Source organism: Petaurus breviceps, unplaced genomic scaffold (genome assembly GCF_028583685.1).
Source record: "Petaurus breviceps papuanus isolate PSGF00001 unplaced genomic scaffold, PetGlider_PUasm1.0 207, whole genome shotgun sequence".
Classification (NCBI taxonomy): Eukaryota; Metazoa; Chordata; class Mammalia; order Diprotodontia; family Petauridae; genus Petaurus; species Petaurus breviceps.
Genome location: NW_027185850.1, coordinates 23,520,894 through 23,545,978, shown reverse-complemented (window position 1 = coordinate 23,545,978; position 25,085 = coordinate 23,520,894). Strand labels below are relative to the sequence as shown.

The window sequence follows — 25,085 nt, the reverse complement described above, 5'->3', positions numbered from 1 at the left end:
TTACACAGCCAGTTTTTTTGTGTGGGTGTTAAGTATCTGAGGCCGGAATTGATCCTGGGTCCTCTAGACTCCGGGGCAGGCGCTGTTATTCACTGCGCCACCTAGCCGCCCCCTCTCTGCCTTTCTTTATAAATATCTTAAGGTACCCTTTTAGGGAGCTCCTTAGCCAGGGGAGCTATTTCCTGACTGCCTCTGTGAATGACTCTCTTCGTGGGGTACTCTTAGCAAGTATTTGTTGAATGAATGAGGAAATAAAGAACTAGGGAGAAAGAGATAGAACTAAAAGTGTACAAAGTATAAGGACAGAGATCACCCAGGGTCAAAGGAGGGTGCAGTGTAATCGAAACAACTAAAATATGAGTGTGAAGGAAGTATCGCATCCAGCCTTTGTTTGAAGAAGGGACACACACACACACACACACTCTCTCTCTCTGTCTCTGTCTCTCTTTCTGACAGACTTTTGGACAGTTCTGATTGTTAGGAAGCAGCCCTTCTCCCACCCATCACGTAGCTCCTAGGGACAAGTAGAACCATTCAAATACCTCTCCTTGGAGGCCAGATCTTATACCCCAGATAGAAAGGGCCAGATTCTGTTCTTTAGGGGCTCCTTTATTTATTGAAGACTCTTGAAAGCATGAGGGACAACATGGCTTATTTAGCTTTTAAAAGTTTTATTGATACTAGTTTGCGGTTTTTTAAACACCATAGGGATTTCCCCATTATACCAGCCCTTCCCCCACCAGAACTATCATTTGTATAAAAGAAAAACAATTCAGCAGAACCCAAACATATTTTGGCAGTGTCTAAAGCATTCTGTACCCAGAATCCTCCATTTCTTTTTTTTTTAATTTTTTTAAATTAATTTGTTTGTTTCCTTTTAGTTTACAGGATTCAATTCCACAATTCCTTGAGTTTCATATTTTGTCCCCCTCCCTCCCCTCTCCTCCATGGCAGCATATAGTCAAGTATAGGATCTGTAAATACTTTCACATTATGCATTAGTCAAGTTATAAAGACGGATTGTATCTATGGAATGAAAAATGGTGAAGAAGACAAAACCAAACAAGAGAAGGAAAAAGATCAGGTATTTTGCTTCCACCTGGATATAAACTCAGTTCTTTCTAGTTCTTTCTCTGGATGCACATATTTCTCTCCATCATGAGCCTTTTGGGATTGACTTATATCACTGCATTGCTGAGAAGAGTCCAGTCTATCAAAGTTGGTCATCACACATACGTTGTGTTGTAATTGTGTACAAATTTCTCCTGGTTCTACTCTTCTCACTCAGCATCAGTTTGTATAAGCCTCTCCAGGTAAATATGAAGCCCATCTGCTCCTCATTTCTTATAGCACAATAGTATTCCATAATATGCATATACCACAACTTGTTCAGCCATTCCCCAATTGATGGACACCCCCTTAATTTCCAATTCTTTGCCACCACAAAAAGAGCTGCTATAAACATTTTTGTACATATGGGTCTTCCTCCAACTTCTGCGATCTCTTTGGGATATAACCCTAGGAGTGATATTGCTGGGTCAAAGGATATGAAAGTATTTATAGCCCTTTGAGGAAATCCTCCATTTCTTTACCCCGAGGAACAAGTGTGTTTTGGCATCTGTCTTCTAGGACCAAGACTGACCAGGCAATGCCGTGTAGGGAAATTCAGTTCCACAAACATTTATGAAATGCTAACTGTGTGCCAGGGGATGGAAATAAGAAGACAAAGCCATTCCCTCTCTCAAGACTTTGTTGGTCTACTTGGGGAATACAACATGGATGGACACAGAGAAGTAAATGCAAAGTGTGTGCAATGTTCCCCAGTGTTATCTTAAAGAGGAAAAAGCCACGACTGGGAATCAGACCATCTGCATTTTAGGAGATTTTCAGAGTTTCAAAATCAGAGACAGTCAATACTTACTGAGTGCGTGCTCCTGCAAGGTGCTAGTCTAAGCACTGTTGAGGAATGCAAGGACAGCTGCAACTCCAAAGTTTATATTTATAAATATAAAACCTGAATTTACTGCATCGCTGGGGAGAAAGAAGAAGAGAACTGATCAGTGTCTGCCTACTAAGCAGTCAGGCAGCAGGCAGTGCATGGCTTAGCTTAGCAAGGTATTTGTTATAATAGGCCATGTTTGTCAAGTGCTTGTCAGTTTTCAAAGCATTTCTCTATGCATTTTGTTAGGAGATGGACTTGGACATGGCTAGCAAGTCTGTAAATGGTCATTTGAGGAGGGAGAAAGAGCACTGCCAGCTGGTTGAAGCTTTCTTAGGGATGAAGTCTCTTGGGCTCAAAGTCCTGGGGAGAATTCTGTTTTCATATCAGAGTCTGCCAGCTAATGAATGATACCAAGGTTGGCAGTATGTTGGATATTTTCCATGACCTTGTTCTGTACCCCCAGCCCCTAGGCTTACCATCTGACAAGCACATGTCCTAATGTTCTAGCAAAAAGAACATTGGATTGAGGGGTCAGGAGTCCTGGTGTCCAGTTCCAAATCCACTGCTTCCTAGATGTCACTTCCCTTTTCTAAGTTTCAATTTCCTCAGCAAAAGAATATTTTGCTTTCCAGTATCTCAAGGGTCAGTGACTTCAGATTACTACTCTGCTACCCCTTAACAGATAGCCTTCCTAAGTTGGGGTAGCTGAGAAATTCCCTTGCATTCCATGGCTAACCTGGTGAGGAGCGTTGGCAGCTCGGTCCTTGGGGACCCCAGGCTGAAGCAGTCCATCACTAAGCCTTTCCTGCTTGAGTGGAACTGGCTAGAGCAGGTATGCTTCTGGCTTGGCCTAGGACAGTCCAGGGTCCCTTCCATTCCAGGAAGACGCATCACAGCATGTTGCTGGTGGCCTTTTCTCCTCTATGAATAAAGACGAGTAACAATGCTGACACTCCCCCTCTTCACAGGAGAACATTCTGTTTAACCTGAAGGTGCTACAGAAGTGGAAGCCATTAGGACCTCAAGTGAAACTGCACTATGGGGAGACAAGTCAGAAGGCCACTCATGCCTGAAGTTGGGTCAGCAGTCATTGATAATAGCTGGGGTAGATGCCATGGGAAGAGCAGAGGACTGAGGTGCACTTCCTAGCCCTGCTCTCATGGGCTCTTTGACCATAAGTAGAGAGTTGGACCTTCTAGGATAGTCCTTGGGGACTAAGAGGGGCTCAGCCTAGCCCAGCAACATTTAGGGTTGGAACCCATGAAGTTTGGTGCGAAAGGTTGGTAAGCATAGAATACCCACAGAACAAAGATGGGCCAGAGACATTGTGGGGCAGAATAGAAAACATGTAAACAGTTTTCATATCGAGGAATGTTTGCTATTACCATCATTTCATGCCAAATATTTTAACAGGAAAATGTTGCTGTCATTGAGCATCACAGTTTGCTGGAAAAAGTTTTTGAAGCAAGGCTAGGACCTGCAGGTTCCTTCTCAGTTTGCATTCTAGCTGGGATTTCTAAGGCCCCCTTCCAACTTTTCGAAGTGAAAATTCTCTTGAACTAAAATTTCACACTACTCCCTCTTGTGTTATGAATGGGCTACTGTCAGTTGGTGTTCAGTCTTGATTATTTTACTTGGATTCCCTTCTCCTTTAGCTTCCCATTATGTGTGTAGGGGGCGATGTACATGCATGCAGACACTGATTGGGGGAATTTTGTTTGTATTCTTTTTGATTTTCCATGGAATATACAGGAGGAAGCATCTCCATTTTCCTTATTGGATATTTGCTTGAATTTCCTGACCACTCACCTGGAGAAATTCTGTTCAGAAAGACAAGATGGAACTCTGTGCCTGCAGGAACCAGGGATGTTCCCTCAAGAAGTGGCTGATAGGCTCCTCCAGACGATGGCCTTCCATGGTAAGACTGAACAGTGAAACCTCCCCAACCTTCTCATTACTGTTGCTGCACGTCATTAAACTAGTCATTAGTTTAGAATCAGTGGAAGCTAATGTAATGTGTTTGATTGACTATTAGAGACAGTGGCAAGGATGGTGTGGGAGAAGGAGCTCAAGATTTGGGGTCAGGAAGCTCCAATTAACTCTTCATTTCTGACAGTTACTGACTGTGGCTCTGGGCAAGACAGCCTTGGTAAGGCTGGTTGGACTAGATGACTTCTGAGGCCTCTTCCATCTTTAAACCTGTGATAATTCACTTCTAACCTGTTCTGGCACATTCTGTGGTAGTTTGGGATGTTATCTAGCCTATACTGAGCTGGTGAAACCTATAATATTGTATTCAGTTCAACTATTGGAAGGACACTGACAGATTGGAGCATGCTTGGGGAAGGGGAGAAGCATTGGTGGAGACTGTGCCAGATGAAGGCTGGTTGGAGGCATTGGGATGTTCAGTCTAGCGAAAATGGGGTGGACATGTGATCTGAACGGCTGGCTCTTGAATGGATTTGACTTAGTCTTTACAGCTTTAGAGGCTAGGATTGGGATTAATTAGCAAGCCAATTTCTGCTTGATGTGTAAGGAAAATCTAGTTTACAATGACAGCTGCTGCCAAATGGAATGGTCTGTCTTAGAGGTGATAGGTATCTTTCTTAGAAGTCTTCAGGAGGGAGTCTGAGTGCCAACTTACCAGAAATGTTATAGAAGAATTCCTGTTCAGGTGAGGGAGGTACTAGACAACCTTTAAGCACCCAAGTCTTCTTTCCAACTCAGATTTTGTGATTTGAGGGCCTCATAAATTGGCCAGGGCTCTCACCTCTTTTGGTTTAAGTAGCCCACCTCTTGACAAGAATAACTTCCCTTCATTGCACATGGTTTGAAATACACATTGAGAAGTCTGGTGCAGAATGCCATGTTTTCAGTGAAGAGGAGGAGAAGGAAGATGAATGCTGTTATAAGAAAATGAACTCCTGCTTTTTGATCTTTGAAACTATGAAGGCAAACCTTTTAAATTTATTCCCCAAAATCACTTTTAAATGGTAAGGGGAAATCCTAACTGCTCAGTCTGGAGTGATAGAAACAAACCCTTGGGAGTCAGTAGGCCTAGCTGTGATGCTGGCTGTGTGTCCAGTTGTACAGAGTGAACATATGCAGGTCACGTCTCTCTGACCTTCTGTTTCCTCTTCTGTAAAATGAGAGAATTGCATTAGATGGTGTCTGAGATCTTGTCCAGGTTTTGCAATAAAACAACTCTGTGGTTCAGTGGATTTATCCACTGTATATATTGACTGTTTGGGCTGATGGTATGTCATGAACTTTGAATATTCTTTGGGGCAGGAGTGATAGCACAGAAATGGTCAGCAGGGAATAGCAATGTCCTGAGGTAAGTGAGGGCAGTAATTTAGTGTCTAACTGCTCCCAGTGAGTTGGTCTCCAGGCCAAGACACCACATGTGCTGGCATTTTGAAAGAACTGGTGGGTGGCATTGCTGAGCCGAGTCAGCAATCTTGGAGAAATACTGGCAACTGAGAATGCCATCGCTGCCCCAGAAAAAAGCCAAAAGCTCTGATTTCAGTGAAAGGAAAAGGAAAAATCTTAAACTCCAGACCAGAGAGCCTGGATTAGTGAACTCAGTGATGGGGAGGATCCCAGCCAGGCACCCTGGGCCTGGGCAGCACCTACCCTGTGGACTTGGACCTTCCTTTGGGTACTCAAAGCTTCACAAGCCTGATGGATCCTGCCAGAGGTGACATTTTGCTTGTCCTGCCCTTGAGATTTCAGTTACCTCCACACCAGACTTGAGACTCTAGAGTGCTGAAGGGTGAAATTCCCGAATGCAGTATTAGAGTGATTGTTTGTGATCCCAAAGACAAGGAAGCAGTGATCAGTAAAGGCCATTATGGCTTCATCAAGACCGGGTTCATGTCAGACGAATCTTACATCTTTTTTTTTTTTTTAAAGCAATTAGGTTTAAGTAACTTGCTCAGGGTTACACGGCCAGTTATTTCTGGGTGTGGTGCTAAGTATCTGAGCCCAGATTCAATCCCCAGGTCATCCTGACACTGGGGCCAGTGCTCTTACTCGCTGTGCTACCTGGCCACCCCAAGCAAGCTTTTATCCACAGGCATATTTTCTTTTCTTTTTTTTTTTAATAAGCAATTGGGGTTGACTTGCTCAATGTTACATGGCCAGTTAATTCTGGGTGTGGTGCTAATTAGGTGTCTGAGCCCGGATTGGATCCCAGGTCATCCCGACACGGTGCTCTTACTCACTGTGCCACCTGGCCACCCCTAAGCAATTGGGGTTAAGTAACTTGCTCAAGGTTACACAGCCAGGTGTTTCTGGGTGGGTGCTAATTGTCTGAGCCTAGATTCGATCCCCAGGTCATCCCGACACTGGGGCCAGTGCTCTTACTCACTGTGCTACCTGGCCACCCCAAGCAAGCTTTTATCCACAGGCATATTTTCTTTTTTTTTTTTTTAATAAGCAATTGGGATTAAGTAACTTGCTTAACGTTACACAGCCAGTTAATTCTGGGTGTGGTGCTAATTAGGTGTCTGAGCCCAGATTCGATCCCAGGTCATCCCGACTCTTGGGCCGGTGCTCTTTACTCACTGCACCACCTGGCTGCCCCCTCATCTCTTCTTCTGACAGTGTAACTATATTGGTTGATCATGGAAGTGCGGCAGAGGTTGTCCAACAAGGTCTCCTGTATCTTAAATGGAAAGAGAGGAATGAGAAATGACTTCAGAACTCGCTGAATGATTGCACTGCTGGCGTAATTATTAGTGGGTTGAAGGTGAACTTTATTTAAATACCGCTAGCTCTAGGCCTCATTCTTGTGTAATTCAGGATTGTTAAGGTAGAGGTAGCCTGATTTTGAAATTACTGCTGACATAAAGCTAAGAGGCACAGCGAATGTGTTAGACAACAAGTTTCAGAAATTCCATTTAGCAATCTCTTATTGAGCATTTGGTGTCTCCTATGAGCAAGGGCTGTGTTGGGGATAGAAAGATAGAAACAAAAACCAGTCCCTTCTTTCAAGGAGCTTGCATTCTGTTGGGAGATAAGAAAGGACTGGCTCGTCGGACAGGGAGGCAGCTGTGGCTTCAGAGAAGTGGAAGGGAGGGCAGAAGAGGAGGGGGCGTGTGCCAGCTGTATGAGCCAGGCTGTGGAAGGTGGACCGACGTGGGCACCAGTGGGCTCCATGGAGGGTCACCTTCAGGAGGGCTCCCAGTCTCATACAGGGCACATTCTCACTCTAAAGAGAGTGATGAGAGTCAGGAAAACTCAGGTTCAAATCCTGGCTTGCCTCCTAATTAACATTTGACCTGGGCAAGTGAAATGACCAAGGAACTTGGACTGGAGGGCCTCTGAGAGGGCTCTTCCAGCTCTAAAGAGAGCATCCTGTGAGTGTGGGCTCACTTCCCAGCCTTGACAAGGAGTCACACACATACACACACACACACACACACTCACACACATGCACACGCGCTCGCGTGCACACACACACATGCACTCACACACACGCACGCGCTTGTGTGCGCACACACACACTCTCTCTCTGCACGGATAGAACACTGGTCCTGGAGTCTGAAGAGCTGGGTTCAGATGTGGCCGCAGATCCCTCCTAACTGTGTGAGCCTGCACAAGTCTCTTACCTGCTCACTTGTAACGGGGGGTTTGTTGTAAGCATACAGATGAGATAAGAGTCGTATAGAGCTGAGCACAGTGCCTGGCACGTAGTTGGTGCTATAGAAATGTTAGCTGTTACTCATGTTCATATGTGCTATGTAGCAGGTCACATTTCTATGGTGCATTACAGCTTACAAGGGATGGCTAGGGGCGCCATAGTGCATAGAGCCCTGGGCCTGGAGTCTGGAAGACTCATCTTCCTCAGTTCAAATCAGGCCTCTGACACTTACTAACTGTGTGACCCTGGGTAAGTCACTTTACCCTGTTTGCCTCTCTCTTCTCCTCTGTAAAATGAGCTGGAGAAGGACATGGTAAACCATTTCAGTGTCTCTGCCAAGAAAACTCCAAATGGGGTCAGAGTCAGACATGACTGAAAATAACTGAACAGCAAGAAAAACAGTTTACAAAGCACTGCACTCACAAGAACCCAGTGAGACAGGTAGTGTAGGTGTTATTGTGCCCATTTCTTGATGAGGAAATTGAGCTTCAGCAAGAGAAACTGATTGCCTAAGGTCATGCTGCTATTATCTGGTTTTCAAGCTGATTTGAGCTGGGCCTTGAAGCTTGGGAGCAGTTTCAGCAGGTGGAGATTGGGAGGTGAGGGAGGGAATAGCAGGCATTTACATAATACACCCTGGGTGTCTCCTCGTGTTGATAATGTCTGATAATTTAAAAAGATAGCTCTTTTCCTGGTGTTTCCTCTTCTACATAATATGTCTTTTACGTAAATATGTCAGATTGTTGCACATTTGGCCTCATATCATAATTTATTTATTTTAAGCAATTGGGGTTAAGTAACTTGCTCAAGGTTACACGGCCAGTTATTTTGTGTGGGTGCTAGGTATCTGAGGCTGGAACTGATCCTGGGTCTCCCGATTCCGGGGCCAGCACTCCTCATATCATAATTTGATTCTGCAAATATTAATCTGTTAGTTTCTAATCAACTTCAAGAGTAATATTTTACATGATTCCCAAGTAATTTCAGTTTCTATACATGTGCCTGCCAGTCCTTATTTTTAACTCATGGCTCATTTAAACATGTTTTTAGTTCTTTTGGTCAGTGACTTAATAATGTACCAGGAGAGTTTTCCTGCTAAGGTAGGATGAAATGTTCTGAAGGCTGTTCTTTTCTCCTAGGCCTACTAAATGATGGAACTGTGGGAATTTTCCGAGGCAACCAAATGCGCTTGAAGCGAGCTTGTATCCGCAAAGCAAAGATCTCTGCTGTAGCCTTCCGGAAAGCCTTTTGCCATCATAAGCTGGTGGAGCTTGATGCCACTGGTGTGAATGCTGACATTACCATCACAGACATCATCAGTGGGCTTGGCAGTAACAAATGGATTCAGCAGAATTTACAATGCCTGGTGTTGAACTCCCTCACCCTTTCCCTAGAAGATCCTTATGAAAGGTGCTTCAGCCAGCTGTCTGGTCTTCGGGCTCTGAGCATTACCAATGTCCTCTTCTACAATGAAGACTTGGCCGATGTGGCTTCACTGCCTAGGCTAGAGAGTCTGGACATCTCCAACACGTCTGTGACAGACATCACAGCGCTGCTCACCTGTAAAGATCGCCTCAAGTCCCTGACCATGCACCACCTGAAGTGCTTGAAGATGACCACCACCCAGATCTTGGACGTGATCAGAGAGCTCAAGCACTTGAACCACCTGGACATTTCTGATGATAAGCAGTTCACCTCTGACATAGCTCTTCGCCTCCTGGAGCAGAAAGAGATTCTGCCCAATCTTGTGTCTCTGGACATTTCCGGGAGGAAGCATGTGACCGACAAAGCTGTAGAAGCCTTCATCCAGCAGCGGCCCACCATGCAGTTTGTGGGCTTGTTAGCCACTGATGCCGGCTACTCAGAATTCCTCACCGGCGAAGGCCATTTGAAGGTTAGCACATCTTATAAAACGATTTCAACTTGGGGGTACCAGTACAGTAGTAGTAGGAATGCTGGCTCTGAGGAGAAGAAGAGCTAACCTTGGGAGTAACAGTCAGGGTCATGGGTCGTTATCATTTTTAGTCTGCTTTCTTCAAAACTCTACAAGGAAGATATTACAGAAATTATTGTCTCCATTTGGAAGCAGACTCTGAGGACACCTACTATGTCAGGTCCTCTGCTAAGTACTGGGAATACCATTACAGAAAGAGAGGTGATTCATGGTTTTGCAGGTACATGTATTTGCTGCTGGTGTACACCAGAGCCCCGCTGTGCCCGCAGAGAGATGCTTAGGAGTTCCCATTGGTCAGAACATTTCCTCTCATCCTGTGTGGTATGGGACATGAGCTTCCTGATGTAGCAGAAAGAGCCCTAGGCTCCTAGAAGAGAGCCTGCATTTAAAGCCTGGCTGCTCCTTCTGACTTATGGCCTTGAAAGTGATTTCAGCATTGAATTTCACTTCCTGGGGCTTAGCCTGCCTGGTCTCTAAAACCCTTCTGGATCTGAATGCTGTGATCCTAGTAAGTGACAGAGCCAGCGTTGCACAGCTCTTACAACTTGAAATCCAGCATTCCTCCCACTATATTCCACAAGGCTTGGCAGCCACAAACAAGGCCTTTCTGCCACAAACCCATTTATAAATCCCATTTTTTTCCTGAAGGAGTTTTTTAGTTTATTGAACATCTGTGGGGATACAAGAGAAGTAAAATTATAATATCTGGTATTTACATAGAGCTTAAAGTTTGTAAAGCGCTTCTTAGATTCTCATTTGATCTTTACAACAACTCACTGATGTAAGTAACGTAGGTGGTATACACATTTTTAGACAAAGAAAATGAGGTATGTGTAGAGGGGTCGAATCCGTTGCTTATGGTCACAGATGTGGTAAGCATTAATGGCAGGTCTTGAACCAGGGCCCTCCTGGCTCCAAGTCCAGAGCTCTTTTGAATTATTTTAGAATACCTCCCTATAACATTAAGTTCATGCCTGCAAAGAGCTGCTGATCCCATGATGATCATAAGTAAGATGTTCCTCTCTAGTATTTAGCATACTGCTTGATGTAATTTAGCCAATATTGAAAAATGGATGATGCAGATCAGTAAATAGGGGCTAGATAAATTCAGTAGGACCAAGGTTCTCTCTATGTTGGTGATGAATGGTCAGTTTGGCTACTCGTGGCAGTGTTGGGCAGATCACTTCATCGATCTGGACCTTGCCTATAAAATGGGGGTGTTGGACAGCTTTCTCATGCCCTTTTCAGTTTTAGATATTGTGGAGCTTATTAGATTGAGAGAAGGTCCTAGCTGCTGTGGGGGTCAAGAGGAAGTGGGACTTGACTTGATCTAGAGAGGATGGAAGGAGGTTAAAAGAGGGAAGCTGTCATCAATGGTGGAGGTGTGAGGCTATCTTATCAGGGGCCTTTAAGGCCTCACTTCAGTGCAGAGATTATCACAAAAACCATTTATTAAACCTGTACAAAAGAAAGATGGTCATCGTCCTTCAAGGAGTTCACAGACATTAAAATAACCAGGCACATTCAAGATGTATACAGAATAGATAGAAAGTGATCTCAGAGGGAAGGCACTAGCAGCAGGGGCACCAGGAAAAGCTTTCTGCAGAAAGAAGGTAGGATGTAATGCTGTTCTGAAGGAGGCCAGGGAAGCCAGGAGACAGAGGTGAGAAAGGAGAGCAGTCCTGGTGTGAGGGACAAGCCAGGGTCGAGGCACAGGAGTGGAGCATAGATCTTTCTGTGGGGGAGGAAGTAAGCCAGTGTAGTAGAGAGGATGGAGAGGAAGTGGAGGGGAGGAAAGCTGGACAAGAGCGGAAAGGTCTGAGGGAAGCAGATTATCGAGGGCATTAAATGCCAAACAGAAGAGTTTGTAGGCGATTCTGTATGTCGTTTGGGGAGGGGAGTGACATGACGTGGTGAGAGCTGCAGTTGTGGAGGGTGGGTTGAAGAGAAGTGAGACGTGAATCAAGAGATCCATCAGATAGAAGTGCAGTAGTCTTGGTGGTGACTGTGTGCATGGAGGGAAGTGGACGCACATGAGGCATGTTGTTTGGGAAGGTGGAGATGACAAGATCTGCTCCCGAATTGGAAATAGAATGAGGAGTCAGGGATGACGCGGAGAGTGTGAGCGTGGGTGGCTGGGAAGGCTGGTGATGCCTTCAACAGTAGTGGAAGCTGAAGAGGCAGAGGGTTGGGAAGGGAAGACACTGAGTTCAGTTTGGACGTAGGTTTGAGATGCTTGCTCAACATCCATTGAGATGTCCAGAGGGCAGTTGAAGATTCGGTGCTGTGGCTCAGGAGATACTCTGGAGCTTGTTAGAGACAGACATAAGGGAGTCATTGGCATAGAGATGAAATTGATCATTAAGTGAGATAATATAGAAGGAGAATGGACAGACCAGTGGGGGACGCCCACAGTCAGAAGGTGTGACTTAGCTGAAGATCCAGCAGAAGCCACCAAGAAAGAGTGGGCATACACCTAAGAGGGGGACCAAGGGAGCAGGGTCACCACACCTTAAGAGGAAAGATTATTTGGGAGGAAGTGATCCACTGGCAAATGTAGGTAATGGGAATTGGGTAACATGAAGAACTAGGGCTTTAGGATAGTTGAGCAGCATCAGTGCCTCTGATCGAGAAGAAAGATTGTGAGCCAGGCACTGATTCTGTAATTACCTAAGTGGGTAGATCACCAGGCCATATGATATCTTCTAAGGGCAGAGATTCTGTGAAGTATTGGATTCCTGTTATTAGGTCTTGATTGATTCCTGTTTGAACCCACAGAGCTCAGAAGGATTTATGACCTTGTAAAACTGAAATCTAAGCATGTTTTCTGTCATCCCTTTATGAAAGGCATTGCTTTCACAGGGCATTAGTTTAAAACTGCATTTGAAAATCTTGATCCCAGTTGAAGAAAGCTGCAATGTCTGGTACTAACACACATTTCATACTTCTGGAAATAAGTGATTTTTACTGCGTCCAATCTACACCCCTTGTCCCCAGCTTTTGCAAAAAGGGGAAGAAGGTGTTGGATCTCATAGCTCCACTTTTGGCCCAAGCTTGGTCATTGTCATTTTCTAGCATTCCTCCTTAATTTGTTTTTTCATCAAACATTAAATAAGCATCTACTCTATAGAACATGTGTTGAAGCTGGTATAGAAATAAACAAGACAAGAATCTTTGACTTCAAGGAGAAAGCATTGTATGTCCCAAGCTTTGAATTCTTATGGATTTAAGGGCTTATTAGCTTAAATTTATTTTTCTGTCATACCAAAAAAGCATTTGAACAATTTTTACACAGAAAAAAAGGTAGTTTAAAATGTTTTTACTTCTTGCTTTTTGTTACATTTTGGTTTATGAAGTGCTTCGTGCCAGAATTGTGGCTTTTACATTCCCTTTTCCCATCAGTTTCTTTTCCTAACACAATTGGGGAATCCCTGGAATCCCTACTCATGGCACCACAGGCTTCACCCATCCCAGGCTTCCATCTTGTCAAGTCCAGCTCCCCAAATGTTCACCTGATCCATTTTCATCGCTTTCTCAGTCCTCACTGAGTCCCTACTCTGGTAACCAAGATGATGAGGTCACTTGAAGCCAAAGCACATGAGAATGATCGAAAGAACTGGAAATGTGGAGCTGACCAAAGAGAAGTCAGAAGGTCATGCTAGTTCTCTTCAGATAGCTAAGAGCCATGTGAAGCAGCTAGGCAAAACCATAGTGCACAGAGCACTGAAGTCAGGAAGACCTGAGTTCAAATGTGGCCTCAAAGGCTTACTAGCTGTGTTACCCTGGGCAAGTCACTTTGCCCTCTTTGCCTCAGTTTCCTCACATGTAAAATGAGCTGGAAAAGGAAATGTCAGACAATTTAGTATCTTTGTCAAGAAAACTCCAATGGAGTCACAGAATCTGAAACATCTGAACAACAATGAACTTCATGTTAAGGAGTGATTAGAAGTATTCTGTTTGACTGTGGATTGAATTCGGGTGAGTAGAAAGAGAGTGGAGAGTTATAGGGAGGCAGATCTCATCTAAGGAGGCATTTCTTCATAATAAATTTTCCCCAATATTGAATGGGCTACCTCAGGAAGTGCAGAAGGAACAGGAGGCTTCCTGTTCCTGCATTCTTGTGGGTCTTCAGGTTAGGAGCTGCATGACTCCTTGGGGATGTCATAGATGGGGTTCAGACTTCAGACAGAAGTTGAATCTGGATGATCTCAAAGGTCCCTTGCCAATCTTAGCGTTTCTGTTGCTTCTGGAATGGGCTTTCCCTACCCATACTCTGTTCAGGAACCATTCCAGAGTGCCTAACCAGTGGTCCTGTGAGCCAGACAAAAGAAGGATCTCAGTGATCCTGCCATTGATTAGCAAAACTCAAAAGAGAGTCCTCTGATAAGGAAAAGAAACTGTAGATATGTACATACAGCATGCTTTTCTTAGATTGTAAGCTCCCTAGGTACACAGACAACACATCTCTTAAATTATCGGCAAAACTAAATGGATTCGGGATGGCCAGGTAGCACAGTGAGTAAGAGCACCAGCCCCAGAGTCGGAATGACCTGGGATCGAATCCGGGCTCAGACACTTAACACCCACCCAGAAACACCTGGCCGTGTAACCTTGAGCAAGTTATTTAACCCCAATTGCTTAGGGGTGGCCAGGTGGCTCAGCGAGTAAGAGTGCTGGTTCCAGTGTCAGGATGACCTGGGATCGAATCTGGGCTCTGATACTTAGCACCACACCCAGAAATAATTGGCCGTGTAACCTTGAGCAAGTTACTTAACCCCAATTGCTTAAAAAAAAAAACCAAACTAAATGGATTCAAATTGTAATTTAGCTTGGTAATGATTAAAATTGATAATAGATTGAATTGTGTTGTATATAGTTCAAAGATCTTCACTTAAGTTCAGCTCTTTTGTCTCCCTGATTTGGTGTAGAGGTGACCTTGAGATTCATAAGGATATGCCTTCAGAGCCCTACCAAGCAGAACAGGTGTTGGCTAGCCTGGAATGGGGGGGTGTAAAGGTAGCAAGAGATTGTCATCCAGAGACCGTTCTAGTTCATTGTTGGGGTCTTCATTACCAGAAGATTGGCCATGGGACCATGAAAATAGATGTAATCCTCCATGAAGGAAAAGGGACTCTGGAAATTACTAATGAAATCCTGGAACCTTGGGGTAGTTTGGGGTACCAGATTGATGAATCAATGGAAAAACATTCTTTCTGTCTATAAAACATGTAGGTAATTTAATTGGTTATGAATATTTGACATGGCAGTAATGGAGAGTCCCTTCATTTTCACATATGAGGGTAGTTTGAGTCTGTATTTTCTAGAGGATATTCATAAACCTCCCAGAATGTGGACAATGTCTTGCTGAGATCTTTGTGGTCTGTGTTTTCTGTGTGGTCTTTTATGTATTTATACCTTTGACTTAAGGCCTTTGATATCTTGGTATGATGGAAAAGAGATTGCCTGTTACAGATGAGTAGAAAATGGAACCCTTGGGTGGCTAGGTGGCGCAGTGAGTAAAGCGCTGGCCCCGGAGTCAGGAGGACCTGAGTTCGGTTCCAGCCTCAGACACTTACACAAAAAAACTAGCTGTGGAACCTTGGGCAAGTTACTTAATCCCAATTGCCCTCCAAAAAAAAAAAAAAAGAAAATGGAACCCTAGGTCTTCAAATAGAGTAATTGGACACTTTGGAATGATGTACTTACTGCTTCTCATTTGGGGAGCAAAATGAAAGGAAGCAATTGAGAACTATAGGAACAGGAAGATTAACATTTAGAGACCAGATAGAAGAGAGGGGTCAGTGAGCTGCAGAGAGGATGGATGGTGCATTGGAGAAGCTGATCAGATAGAGAACCCTGAGCTGAACCTGCCATTTTCTCCCATCTTCCCCATCTGTACCAGGACCCTCCATCCCTGACCTGAGACCTGGACTTCCACACCAGGTTTTCAGAATCCAGGCCCCAGACCCTGGGGAAAATTTCCCCTCATTTTGAGCTCCTTCTGTAAGACCCAACCCACTTAAATGGTGACTGAGTATATATAGACCAGCCCACTTATCTCACTATCTGCTGGCTGGCTGAGACCTCAGACTGCCCTCCCATCTGCCCCTGACCCCAACCTTCTTTTCCCCCCCCAAAACCACTCCCCCCCCCCTGTTCCCCCACCCCCCCCCCCCCATGTGTTGTCTTCCCCTATTAATAGAAAGTTCTTTGGAGATAAGGCCTGTTGCTTTTTAAAATATGTGCACAGTGCCAGCTGTGATACTAGATTACTGATAGCAGTCACTCAATAAGGAATGCTTTTTCATTCATTCACTCCCATTTTAGACAAAGCAGATCCAGTAACTTCCCATGGCCGCACCCAGTAGGGTCAGTCAGCCCTAGGCACTGGGCACTCAAGTTCAAGCCCAACCTTTTTCCCACTGCCTTGTCTTCTCGAACAAAACAAGGAAGAGGGGGTTCTCTTTGGAATCTTTCAAAGGGACAGGGATTTCCTCAGTATGGATTTTCCCTCTACTAGAATAGATCACAACCTCCCCACCCCTTAGGAGATCATTTTATGAGTTGTACTAGCCAAAAAAGGTCCTTTTTTGCTGGGGCTCAATTTCTCCAAACTTTGTGGGCAGTCACCAGTCACTGGTGCTGTGGTTGGAATCTTGCCAACTTGGCAGAGAGTACAGGATCACCCTCCATGTACACAGCCTGCCAAACCCTAGCTCACTTCTATGCCATGGGGAGTCATGGGAGGCCATAGGAGGAGGGGACACGTTGGATAGGAGGGGACAAGGAGAGGGACTGAGGAAAATGTCCTCTTTAAGAGGAGAGCTATTACATCATCAAGTTCCCCAGCTAACCAAATGCTGCAAGAGCTTCAATGGTACATCATAAGGCTCTCCACCTTCCCAAGCGCAGGCCTCAGTGATTTGTCTGGGTTGTTGTAGGGAGGTTCACTTTTCAGGCTTTGCTTGGGCTGGGTGCTGCCAAAATCCTCCTAGGCCTGAGATCTTGTGGTACTTTATAACTGACAGTCCCATCATTTTCCTGATTGCCTATATCACACTGGGAATGTTACCAGAACTTAGTGTTATTAGTTTGGCCAGTGTAGATTTATGGAACCCACTGGCAACAATGGAAATGCAAACATAGTTTTCTCTCCCACTTAGAAGCTTATTAAGCCTTAATGAAGTTTCCTCTTCTGTAATATGAGTTAAGTGGATGGTCTTTCACAGTCCCTTGGTGCTCTGAATCTTTGACCTTAACAAAGCATTTTCCTTTTATGTAGTTAATCCAAATGCCCATTTTACAGAGAGAAAACTGAGAGCCAGAGAAGTGAAGTGATACATCTAAGTTCATACAGTTAGTTGGTCTCAGAACAAGGCTCTGCTGAAGGCAGAGTGCTCTTGGCATACAGCACCACACATTAGAAGGATGGAGGGAGATGCCTGTAACAGGTGATGTAAGGAAAGAAAGATAGCCTTTCACGTCTCTTCACCTCCCCTCCCCTTGCCTGGCTCTGGGTCATGTCACCCCCTCCTGTGCATCAACTGCCTCTTACCCCTGAACTCATCCCCAGAACAGCATTGTGGTCCCATCTTGCACTGTGCCAAAGGTGGACCATCATTGTACCCTGCTCGTGGGCATTATTGACTCCTTTTTGCCCAGGCTGCTGCTTGTGGCCCTTCCCTCTATATGTGCATTGATCCCATGCCCTCCCATCTTCTCCAGATCAGGTCAAGATCAGGACTGATCTTCCTTACTTCTGCCTTGACAGCCCAGGCTGTCAGATGAGCTTGCTGTTGTCTTGGTAGTTTCCCCTCACATCCTCCTGTTATTACCCAAATTCACCAGTGCAATATGTCTTCTTATTATCTGCCTGTAGAACGATCTGTCTGCCCCAGAGGAAATTCTGTCTGGTGCCACCCTGGTTGGCAGTGTCATCACTTCACCATGACCCTACCAGCCCCAGAACCGTGGCTTGGCTTCCAGACATTAACATTCACATAGGTTCTCCCTGAAACTCTCTCACCTCGCGTTTCATCAGCTTTCCTTGGTGTCTTCACTCTGCCTCAGCATCAAGGATGGTACAAGGATTCTTCCTTCATTGGAGTGTCTGATGCCCCCCTCTGACCCTAACTGCTTCTCATTCCTCTTCTCCCCTGCTTCACCCCCCTACACCTCTTCTTTGCCCTCATCAGGACCCACCTTCCTCCACCCCTTAGTACTTTCTCAACCCTTACCCCTGCTCTGACCTCACATTTCCTCCCTCTCCAACCTCAACCTCAAGTAATTGGCCATTTACAGCTCTGCACTCTCTCCTCTGCTTCACAATCCTGAACTCCCTCTGACTGGTGACATTGCCAGTTCGTGTTACCCAACTGCAGCTGGACTCTCTCACGGCCAAGCCGCCTTTTATTCTTCCTGATGGACTCCCTTTCTCACTTTCCCCAACCTCTTCTCCCTTAAAGTTCCCCACACCCCTTCTTTCTCATCTGTGGACCTTGCCTTTGATTTTACTGAGAAAGTTGGACTTTCTCTTCATCTCAAAGCCCCATGACTTTATGTCCTACTCTCTTCCCTTCCCCTGTCTCTGACAGGAATGGCCCTTCCCTCTACATGTGCATTGATCGCTGCCCGCTCATCTTCTCCAGATCAGGTCAAGATCAGCACTGATATTCCTTACTTCTGCCTTTAAGATGGAATTCATTCTCACTGCAGATAGTTAAGATCAAAAGCCATCCACAATAATAGGTAGTCAAAAGGTAGGAACAAATGATTTGCAAAAGAATTACAAACTACTGATATGTATATGTGAAAAACTGTTCCAAATCACCAGTGATAACAGAAACACAAAGTCAGAACAATAGTTTTGAAACAACATATTGACAATGATGAAAGACAGAACAGTAAGCTTTGGAGGAGTTGTGGGAAGGTGGTGGAGCTGTTTTGGAAAACAATATAGAGCTGTGCACATAAAGTGACTAAGACATCTGTGCACATTAGGCCAGAGAGCCCAGGGCTAGGCATCTGCCCCAAGGAAGTCTGATAAGGTCAGTGAAGAAGGGCCCCATCTACACCAGACCATTCACATCAGCCGTTTGTAAAGAACTGCAGATGAAAGTGCGTGGCCTCAGTTGAGGAATGGATGAACAGGGTGTGCTGGCCAAGTGTAATGGGGAATCCCTGAGTTGTAGCATCAGGGAATGGAAGTACAGAGAGTCGTGGAAAGGCCTTGTACGAACTAATGCAATGTCAAGAGAGCAGAAACTCTGAGAACACGGAGCAGATGCAGAGACCAGTGAGCCCTGCACACCACACCCCGAAGAAGAGACCTGAGGAGGCCCGGGCCACTCTGTACAGGCGGCCCCTGAACAGTGCAGCTGTGGGGCAGCAGTGCACAGAGCTACAGACTCTTTTTCATTGTGTTTATCAGTTTTGCTTATTGTTTTTCTTTTCCTTTTTTTCTTAAAAAATATTCCTTATAACATGGAATGACCCTCTGGGACAGGAAAAGAGGAAGGAGAGGGAGAAAATTTAGGTGATGTAAAAATGAAAGCTCTTGGCATCATCTTGTCCATGAAGAAGCCTTTCCTTGTCCTCCCAGTCTGACCTCTGTTTACCTTCTTTGCGTGTGTTCATTCTTTGTACTTGTATCTCTAGTGCAGGGCACACAGTTAGCTTGCTGGGTGAATGAAAGATTCCCTGGCACAATGTATTGGGACTCATTTCTGCTTTTTCTTATCTTACCTCCTGACCTTTTGCATGCCCTCTTTTTCCCTAATCCCGCGTCCTTCCAGATGAGTTTACCCACTTCCTGTTTGTCATTCATTTGCTCATCTCCTGCATTTTGAGCTCCGAGTTGCTTCACTCGCTCCCTCCCAGACCTGTGCTGTAGGAGGCCAGCTTTTGATTGAGATACATGTGTGGAAGCACATAATGCCTGCTTCCATAGCATCTTCCTTCACAGACCCTTTGTAGTTGACTTAAGTGATCATATTACTCAAAATAGCTTGGACATAGTTATTCTAACGGGACTGTACAATGTTCTCATGATTCTCCTTATTTCACTCTGCGTTATTTCGTGCAAGTTCCCATTTTTCAGTGGTCATGATGCCTTTCCCTGCCTCCTCCGGCCCTGATCGCTTCCTTCTGGCTTTTGAGCAGCTGTTAGGGTCCCAGCTCTTCCAGGAAGTCTCTCCTAGAAGGATCCCAGAGGTCACGTTTTCTGCCCCCCCTTTCTTCTTACAGATGAGCAGGCATGATGATGTGCGCCCACACGTTCATGACTAGTCACACACCCCACATACATGTCTCTGGGGGTGAGGAGAGAGGGATCCCCATAATATCTCGCTGCCATGTTCGCTCCAGTCCGCGCCGCACTGAACGCCCTTTGCTCACACCTTCTGGTTTGGTTAGTGCCTTCATCTGTCCTGAACATTCTTTTAAGAGTGATAGCGTTTTATTGTTGCTTTTTTGACACTAACACTTCTCATGATCATTCGCTTCCTCCCTTATAACAAAACCAAACCGACCCAAACAGACCCTGCTAGTCATGTCTGACAGCGTGTACTGCCTGAGAAGAGAGTAGTCACCAGAAAACGCCCTGCGCCCTGCCTTTGCTGCCCTTCGGAAATTGTCTTTCAGGGCTGTTTTCTTTTCCATCATTATGGTCATCATGTAAACTGTTACCCCATTTCTGCTTACGTGGCTCCGTAGATGTTCATTCATATCCTTAGATGTGCCTCACTCAGGCAGGTATTATGAGAATTAGAAAACCTAGTGATCTTGGAGATTGTGGAGCCACTTCCAGACCTGATGGGAAGCCAGCTGTGAAATGAGTTTGGGATGGCGAGTACCTGTGATGACTTGGTCACATGTGGAAATAGCATGTTTCAAAATTTGGAAGACAAAGTCTGGAGCTGAGAGAGCATGATGTTCTTTCCCCCCCCGCTTTTGGAGGGCAATTGGGGTTAAGTAACTTGTTCAAGGTTACATGGCTAGTTTTTTTGTGTGGGTGTTAAGTGTCTGAGGCCGGAATCGAACTCGGGTCCTCCGACTCCAGGGCCAGAGCTCTTACTCACTGTGCCACCTAACCACCCCATGATGTTCTAACCTGGTGTGTTTTTGTTTTTTCAATAAAAATGACCTTGTTTTGAAGGTATCAGGAGAAGCCAACGAGACTCAGATTTCAGAAGCATTGAAGCGATACAGCGAGAGGGCCTTCTTTGTCCGGGAAGCCCTCTTTCACCTCTTCAGCCTGACCCATGTCATGGAAAAAACAAAACCTGAGATATTGAAGGTAAGGTTGGAATGGCTTCCTCTTGTGACCACTTTGCAGATGAGAAAGCCAAGGCCAAGACTTAACCTTGACTTTCTGCCTCAGTTCCAGGTCTTCTGCTCTGCTATATTGCTTGAGACAGAATCTGGAAAGCTGTGGGAGAATAATCTCAAGGGGTGTTCTTGCTTAGTGTTGATGGGAAAGGGATCCAACTGGAATGAGCTGCTAGATTAGAACCCCTTCGCCTTAGACCTGTTTAGCAGCAGCAGCTTTCCTGCATGGTCAGTGCGAGTGTGGAAAAGGCCTCCAGGCTCAGACCCAGAGCCTGTTCATCACCAGCATCAGCCCCAAGGGGTACAGTGGGGTGGTCACAGCGGGTGCCTTCTCCAATGCTCTCAAGGCCACTGCTCCCAACATGCCTGAATTCCAGGGAGGACTTCTTTCGTTTCAGCTGGTGGTCATTGGAATGAGGAACCATCCCATGAACTTGCCCGTCCAGCTGGCAGCGAGTGCATGTGTGTTTAACTTGACCAAGCAGGACTTAGCTGTGGGAATGCCTGTGCGGCTCCTGGCTGATGTGACCCACCTGCTACTCAAAGCCATGGAGCACTTTCCTAATCACCAGCAGGTAACTGGCATCAACCCCACACCAGACGGGGCTTTGGGGTGGGCAGCTGACGGCAGCTGTAGACACCTGGAGCTCAGCTGATTGAGAGCAGCCATTGGAGAGGTGGAGGTTTGAGGCGTCCCTCTGGTAGCCACTGACCATGACTCTGGGCAGGTTACTTAGCACTTCAGTGCCCTTGATAGCTCTCCAAGATGCAAAGGGGCAGGGACTGTGCTGGTCTGCACTGAGAGGGGTCATTCACCAGGAATTTGCTGGGCCAGTGAAGCCACAAGTCTTATCCCTGAGCCCTATTCCCTGGTATCAAGCATGTAATGGGCACTGAGTCCTTGTCAAATGAAAGTGGATTGTTGGAGTCCAAGTATAGAAATTTGTTCTTCTCTCTGTTCCATTTTCTTATATTTTTTTCCCTTTTTTGGTTCTTATTCTTTTTAGCTCTCTGTATCTCTTCTGAATGAATCATACCTTCTGGAGGCAAATGTCAGCTGCCAGTTGCATCCCACCAAGTCCATCTTTCCCTTAGGATCTCTAGTGTTTGTCCCCTTCCTTTGGGCCTTTGTGTAGAGGTGTGGGCATGGATTGTATTATCTCTGGGCCTTTCCTTCTCCTCTTCCTCTTCTGTCGTACCTGCTACTCTGTACGTCTGAACTGATGCATATTTATCATTTTGAGGTACCTATATTATTTTGAAGTACCTACATTGAGATACCTGCATTGTCAAATAATATCAGTTATTTGATTTTTTTTTTTAGTGAGGAAATGAGTTCAGAAAGGTTGTTACCTGCCTTTGATCACACAGCTCAGAAATCTCAGAGATGAGATTTGACCTGAATTCAAGTCCAGTGTTTTCTCATTCTCCTACTATGTTATATGGCCTTTCTCTTCAAGTAGCTTTCCCCCTCTCCCTGTGATTTCTGTTGGACATGCTCTTAATTAGATTTGCAAGACTCCAAGCCAGTATGCTTTCACTAGCCTTTGTTAGGTGATCTTAGTTCTCTCTTATGAAGACTCTGTCTGTCATTCTTGTATTTTAGCCAGAGTGCACAGAGTCAGCTCAGGCACAGTCCTCTTGGCTGGCCATTCATCTCTCCAGACCTGCCTGGAGCAGAAGCTCCAGCTCTCCCTTGCCTTCACTCAGTGGAGGGAGTCACTGTGGCCTCATGGCTTTCTGTTTGGGATCTTAGGCTTCTACCTCCTCCCGGGACTTCGAGGTTGCTTTCTGCTGCTAACAGCCATCTCTATGTGCATCATCAGAGTGACTGACATGACAGCCTGTATGTCCAGCTTCCTGCCTCTGCCCACACCTTTAATGCAGATGCAAGAACCAGGGAATTGTGCTCCCCAGAGGACCAGATATTCTGCTGATGGTTGCTTCCTCCTGGGGGCCTGGGATCGGATCACAGATGAGACCTTCTTGAGCCATCTCTTCAAGTTGCCCATCCCCCCATTTTCCAGGGAAGAAAAGCTTAGTCAGCCAGCTAGCACCGATCAGGCGCCTTCTGGGCTCCAGGCGCTGCACCAAGCAGGGTCATTTAGGTCACAAATAGCAGAACTAGGGCTCTGGCACACCCTCACGAGTGTTCTGATAGGACCTTGGCTTTCTTGTGGATGATCCTGGAGACTAGGTGGTCCATTCTTTGACTTGTGTTTCTTTTTTTGTCTCTCTTTTGAGCAAGAAATTTCCCTCCAGAAAATTACTGAAACCAGTGAGAGGATTTTCAGCTTGTTGAGCATTGGTCTCCAGGATGACATTTTGTGGCCTCCCCACCCCCACTCCATAAATGGCCATATTGGGGTCACAGAGGCCCAGCCGACTCATTCATTGCTCTGTTGTAAGGGTGCCTCCTGCTTTGTCCACCTTTCCTCCTTTCTGCTAACCCCTACCTTTCTGAACTCTGAGGTGGAGGACAGTGAGAGTTAAAGGTAACCCATAGATCTGCTCTGTGGGCCACATCATTCAGGGGCTGTCTCTGAGAGCACTCTCAGGTACCCTTGTTTGGGGTCAGCTTGCCTTCTAAAAGCAGGTAGAACGACATGACTGTGGGGCCAGGCAGGCATGGTGCTGCGTCAGTGCCTTGCCACAGATGACATGACCCCTGAGCTCCCTTACCCCACTGGGCAGGCAGATTCTGCTTTGAGGAGTTAGAAGAGAAGAGGGTACCTTCTATACTCCCATATCCTTTTCAGCTTGCACTCACTCCCCAAGCAGACGTGACTCAGTACCTGGCACAGTTTCCAGAGTTTCATTGGCCATGGCCTTTGTGCCCTGAACCTTCTTTTCTTCTCCCTCTGTACCACTTGGTGACCTTGTCAGCTCCCAAGGGTTTAATTGCCATCTCTTTGCTAATGACTCTCAAATCTACTTTTCCAGTCCCAGTCTTAAACTCAGGATATCCCAGTCTGTGCTTCTCTTTTCTTCTAAAGCCTCCCCCCTTCCAAACCTCCTTATTACTCTTGAGGGCACCACCATCCCCCTAGTCCTCTAGGCTTGCAACTCAGGGCTCCCTTGACTCAGTATCAGGGATTCCTGCACTAGGGAGGAATCAATGCCCAGCCTGTGGCAGGAGGGCAGCAAGGACCGAGCCAGTGTGGCATTGAGTACAGGGGAATAATATGAGACAAGACTGGCAAGAAAGGACAGGGCCTTGACTGCCAGGACATGGATTTTGATAGAACATACCCAGCTCTGGGTGAGTCAGAATCTACCATACTCCCCCTTGAGTGCTTTCTATTAATGAGGTACTTGCCTTCCCAGTGGCTCTGGCAGCTAACCCTTCTCTTTGCTCACACAGCCACTGCCTGAGGTCAGGTCCACCCCCCTTTCTCCTGGACAGTCACAACCCCCATCTGTTGGTGTCCTCTGTCAGAATTCTCTCTGCCTAGCCTCCAGAGTGACTTCCATAAAGCACAGGCCAGCCGCGTCTTAGCCCTGCTTGGTGAACTCCAGTGGCTCCCTGCACTTCTCCACAAACCATGGACTCTTCTCCTGGCTTTTGAAGCCCTTCACCATCTGGCTCCTCTCTACCTTTCTCTTCCCATTGGACATTCCTGCCTTCCCTTCTCTGCATTCCAGTCAGACTGGCCGCCCTGCCATTCTCCCTACCTGACATTCCTGTCTCTGCCTTCCTTCTCAGACCTAGGCCTGGAATGCACTCCCTCTTTCCTTCTGCCTCTGAAAATCCTTGCTTTCTTTGAAGACTCAGCCCTCTTCCAGGAAGCCTGCCCTGATTTATATGCCTCCCTTCATTCGTTTTGTCCATGTTCTGTCTATACTTGGATGTGTTGTGTATTGTTTCTCCAGGTGGACTTGAGGCCAAGGATTGTGTGCCTTTTGCCTTTGTGTCCTCAGCCCCTGGCACTGGGCTTTTGTGACCTGGTGTGAACTTAACTAATGCAGGTTGAATGATTTACATAAATGAGCTTCTCTGTGAGATCACTAATCCAGGTGTTGATTCCTTGTGTCAGACCCCATGGGGCAGGGGCAGGGCTTTTATATACCAAACAAGTGGGAAGAGAGGTGTGGGTAGTGGTATAGAGATGTGCTGGGAAGACGCGGCTTCTTCCTGAACAGAGGCGGCCTGTCTGGGGTTGGTTTGTTGTAAACCATTTTTAAAGGTTATTTTATCCAGGGTTTGTTTTTTC

The 25,085-nt window shown here is 45.9% G+C and overlaps 2 protein-coding genes across 3 annotated transcripts in view; both read left to right on the top strand.

Moving 5' to 3' along the window:
• The window catches only part of LOC138164975 (sterol carrier protein 2), a 465,527-nt gene that overhangs the window by 243,440 nt on the left and 197,002 nt on the right, over window positions 1-25,085 (top strand). The gene's annotated exons all lie outside the window — the stretch shown is intronic.
• LOC138164972 (protein zyg-11 homolog B) overlaps window positions 1-25,085 on the top strand; it is a 59,129-nt gene that overhangs the window by 15,676 nt on the left and 18,368 nt on the right. The window contains exons 2-5 of the mRNA XM_069092984.1: window positions 3,695-3,860; window positions 8,729-9,483; window positions 20,699-20,839; window positions 21,270-21,446. Of these exons, the coding sequence (XP_068949085.1) occupies window positions 3,695-3,860; window positions 8,729-9,483; window positions 20,699-20,839; window positions 21,270-21,446 (1,239 nt within the window). The remainder of the gene's footprint in view (window positions 1-3,694; window positions 3,861-8,728; window positions 9,484-20,698; window positions 20,840-21,269; window positions 21,447-25,085) is intronic.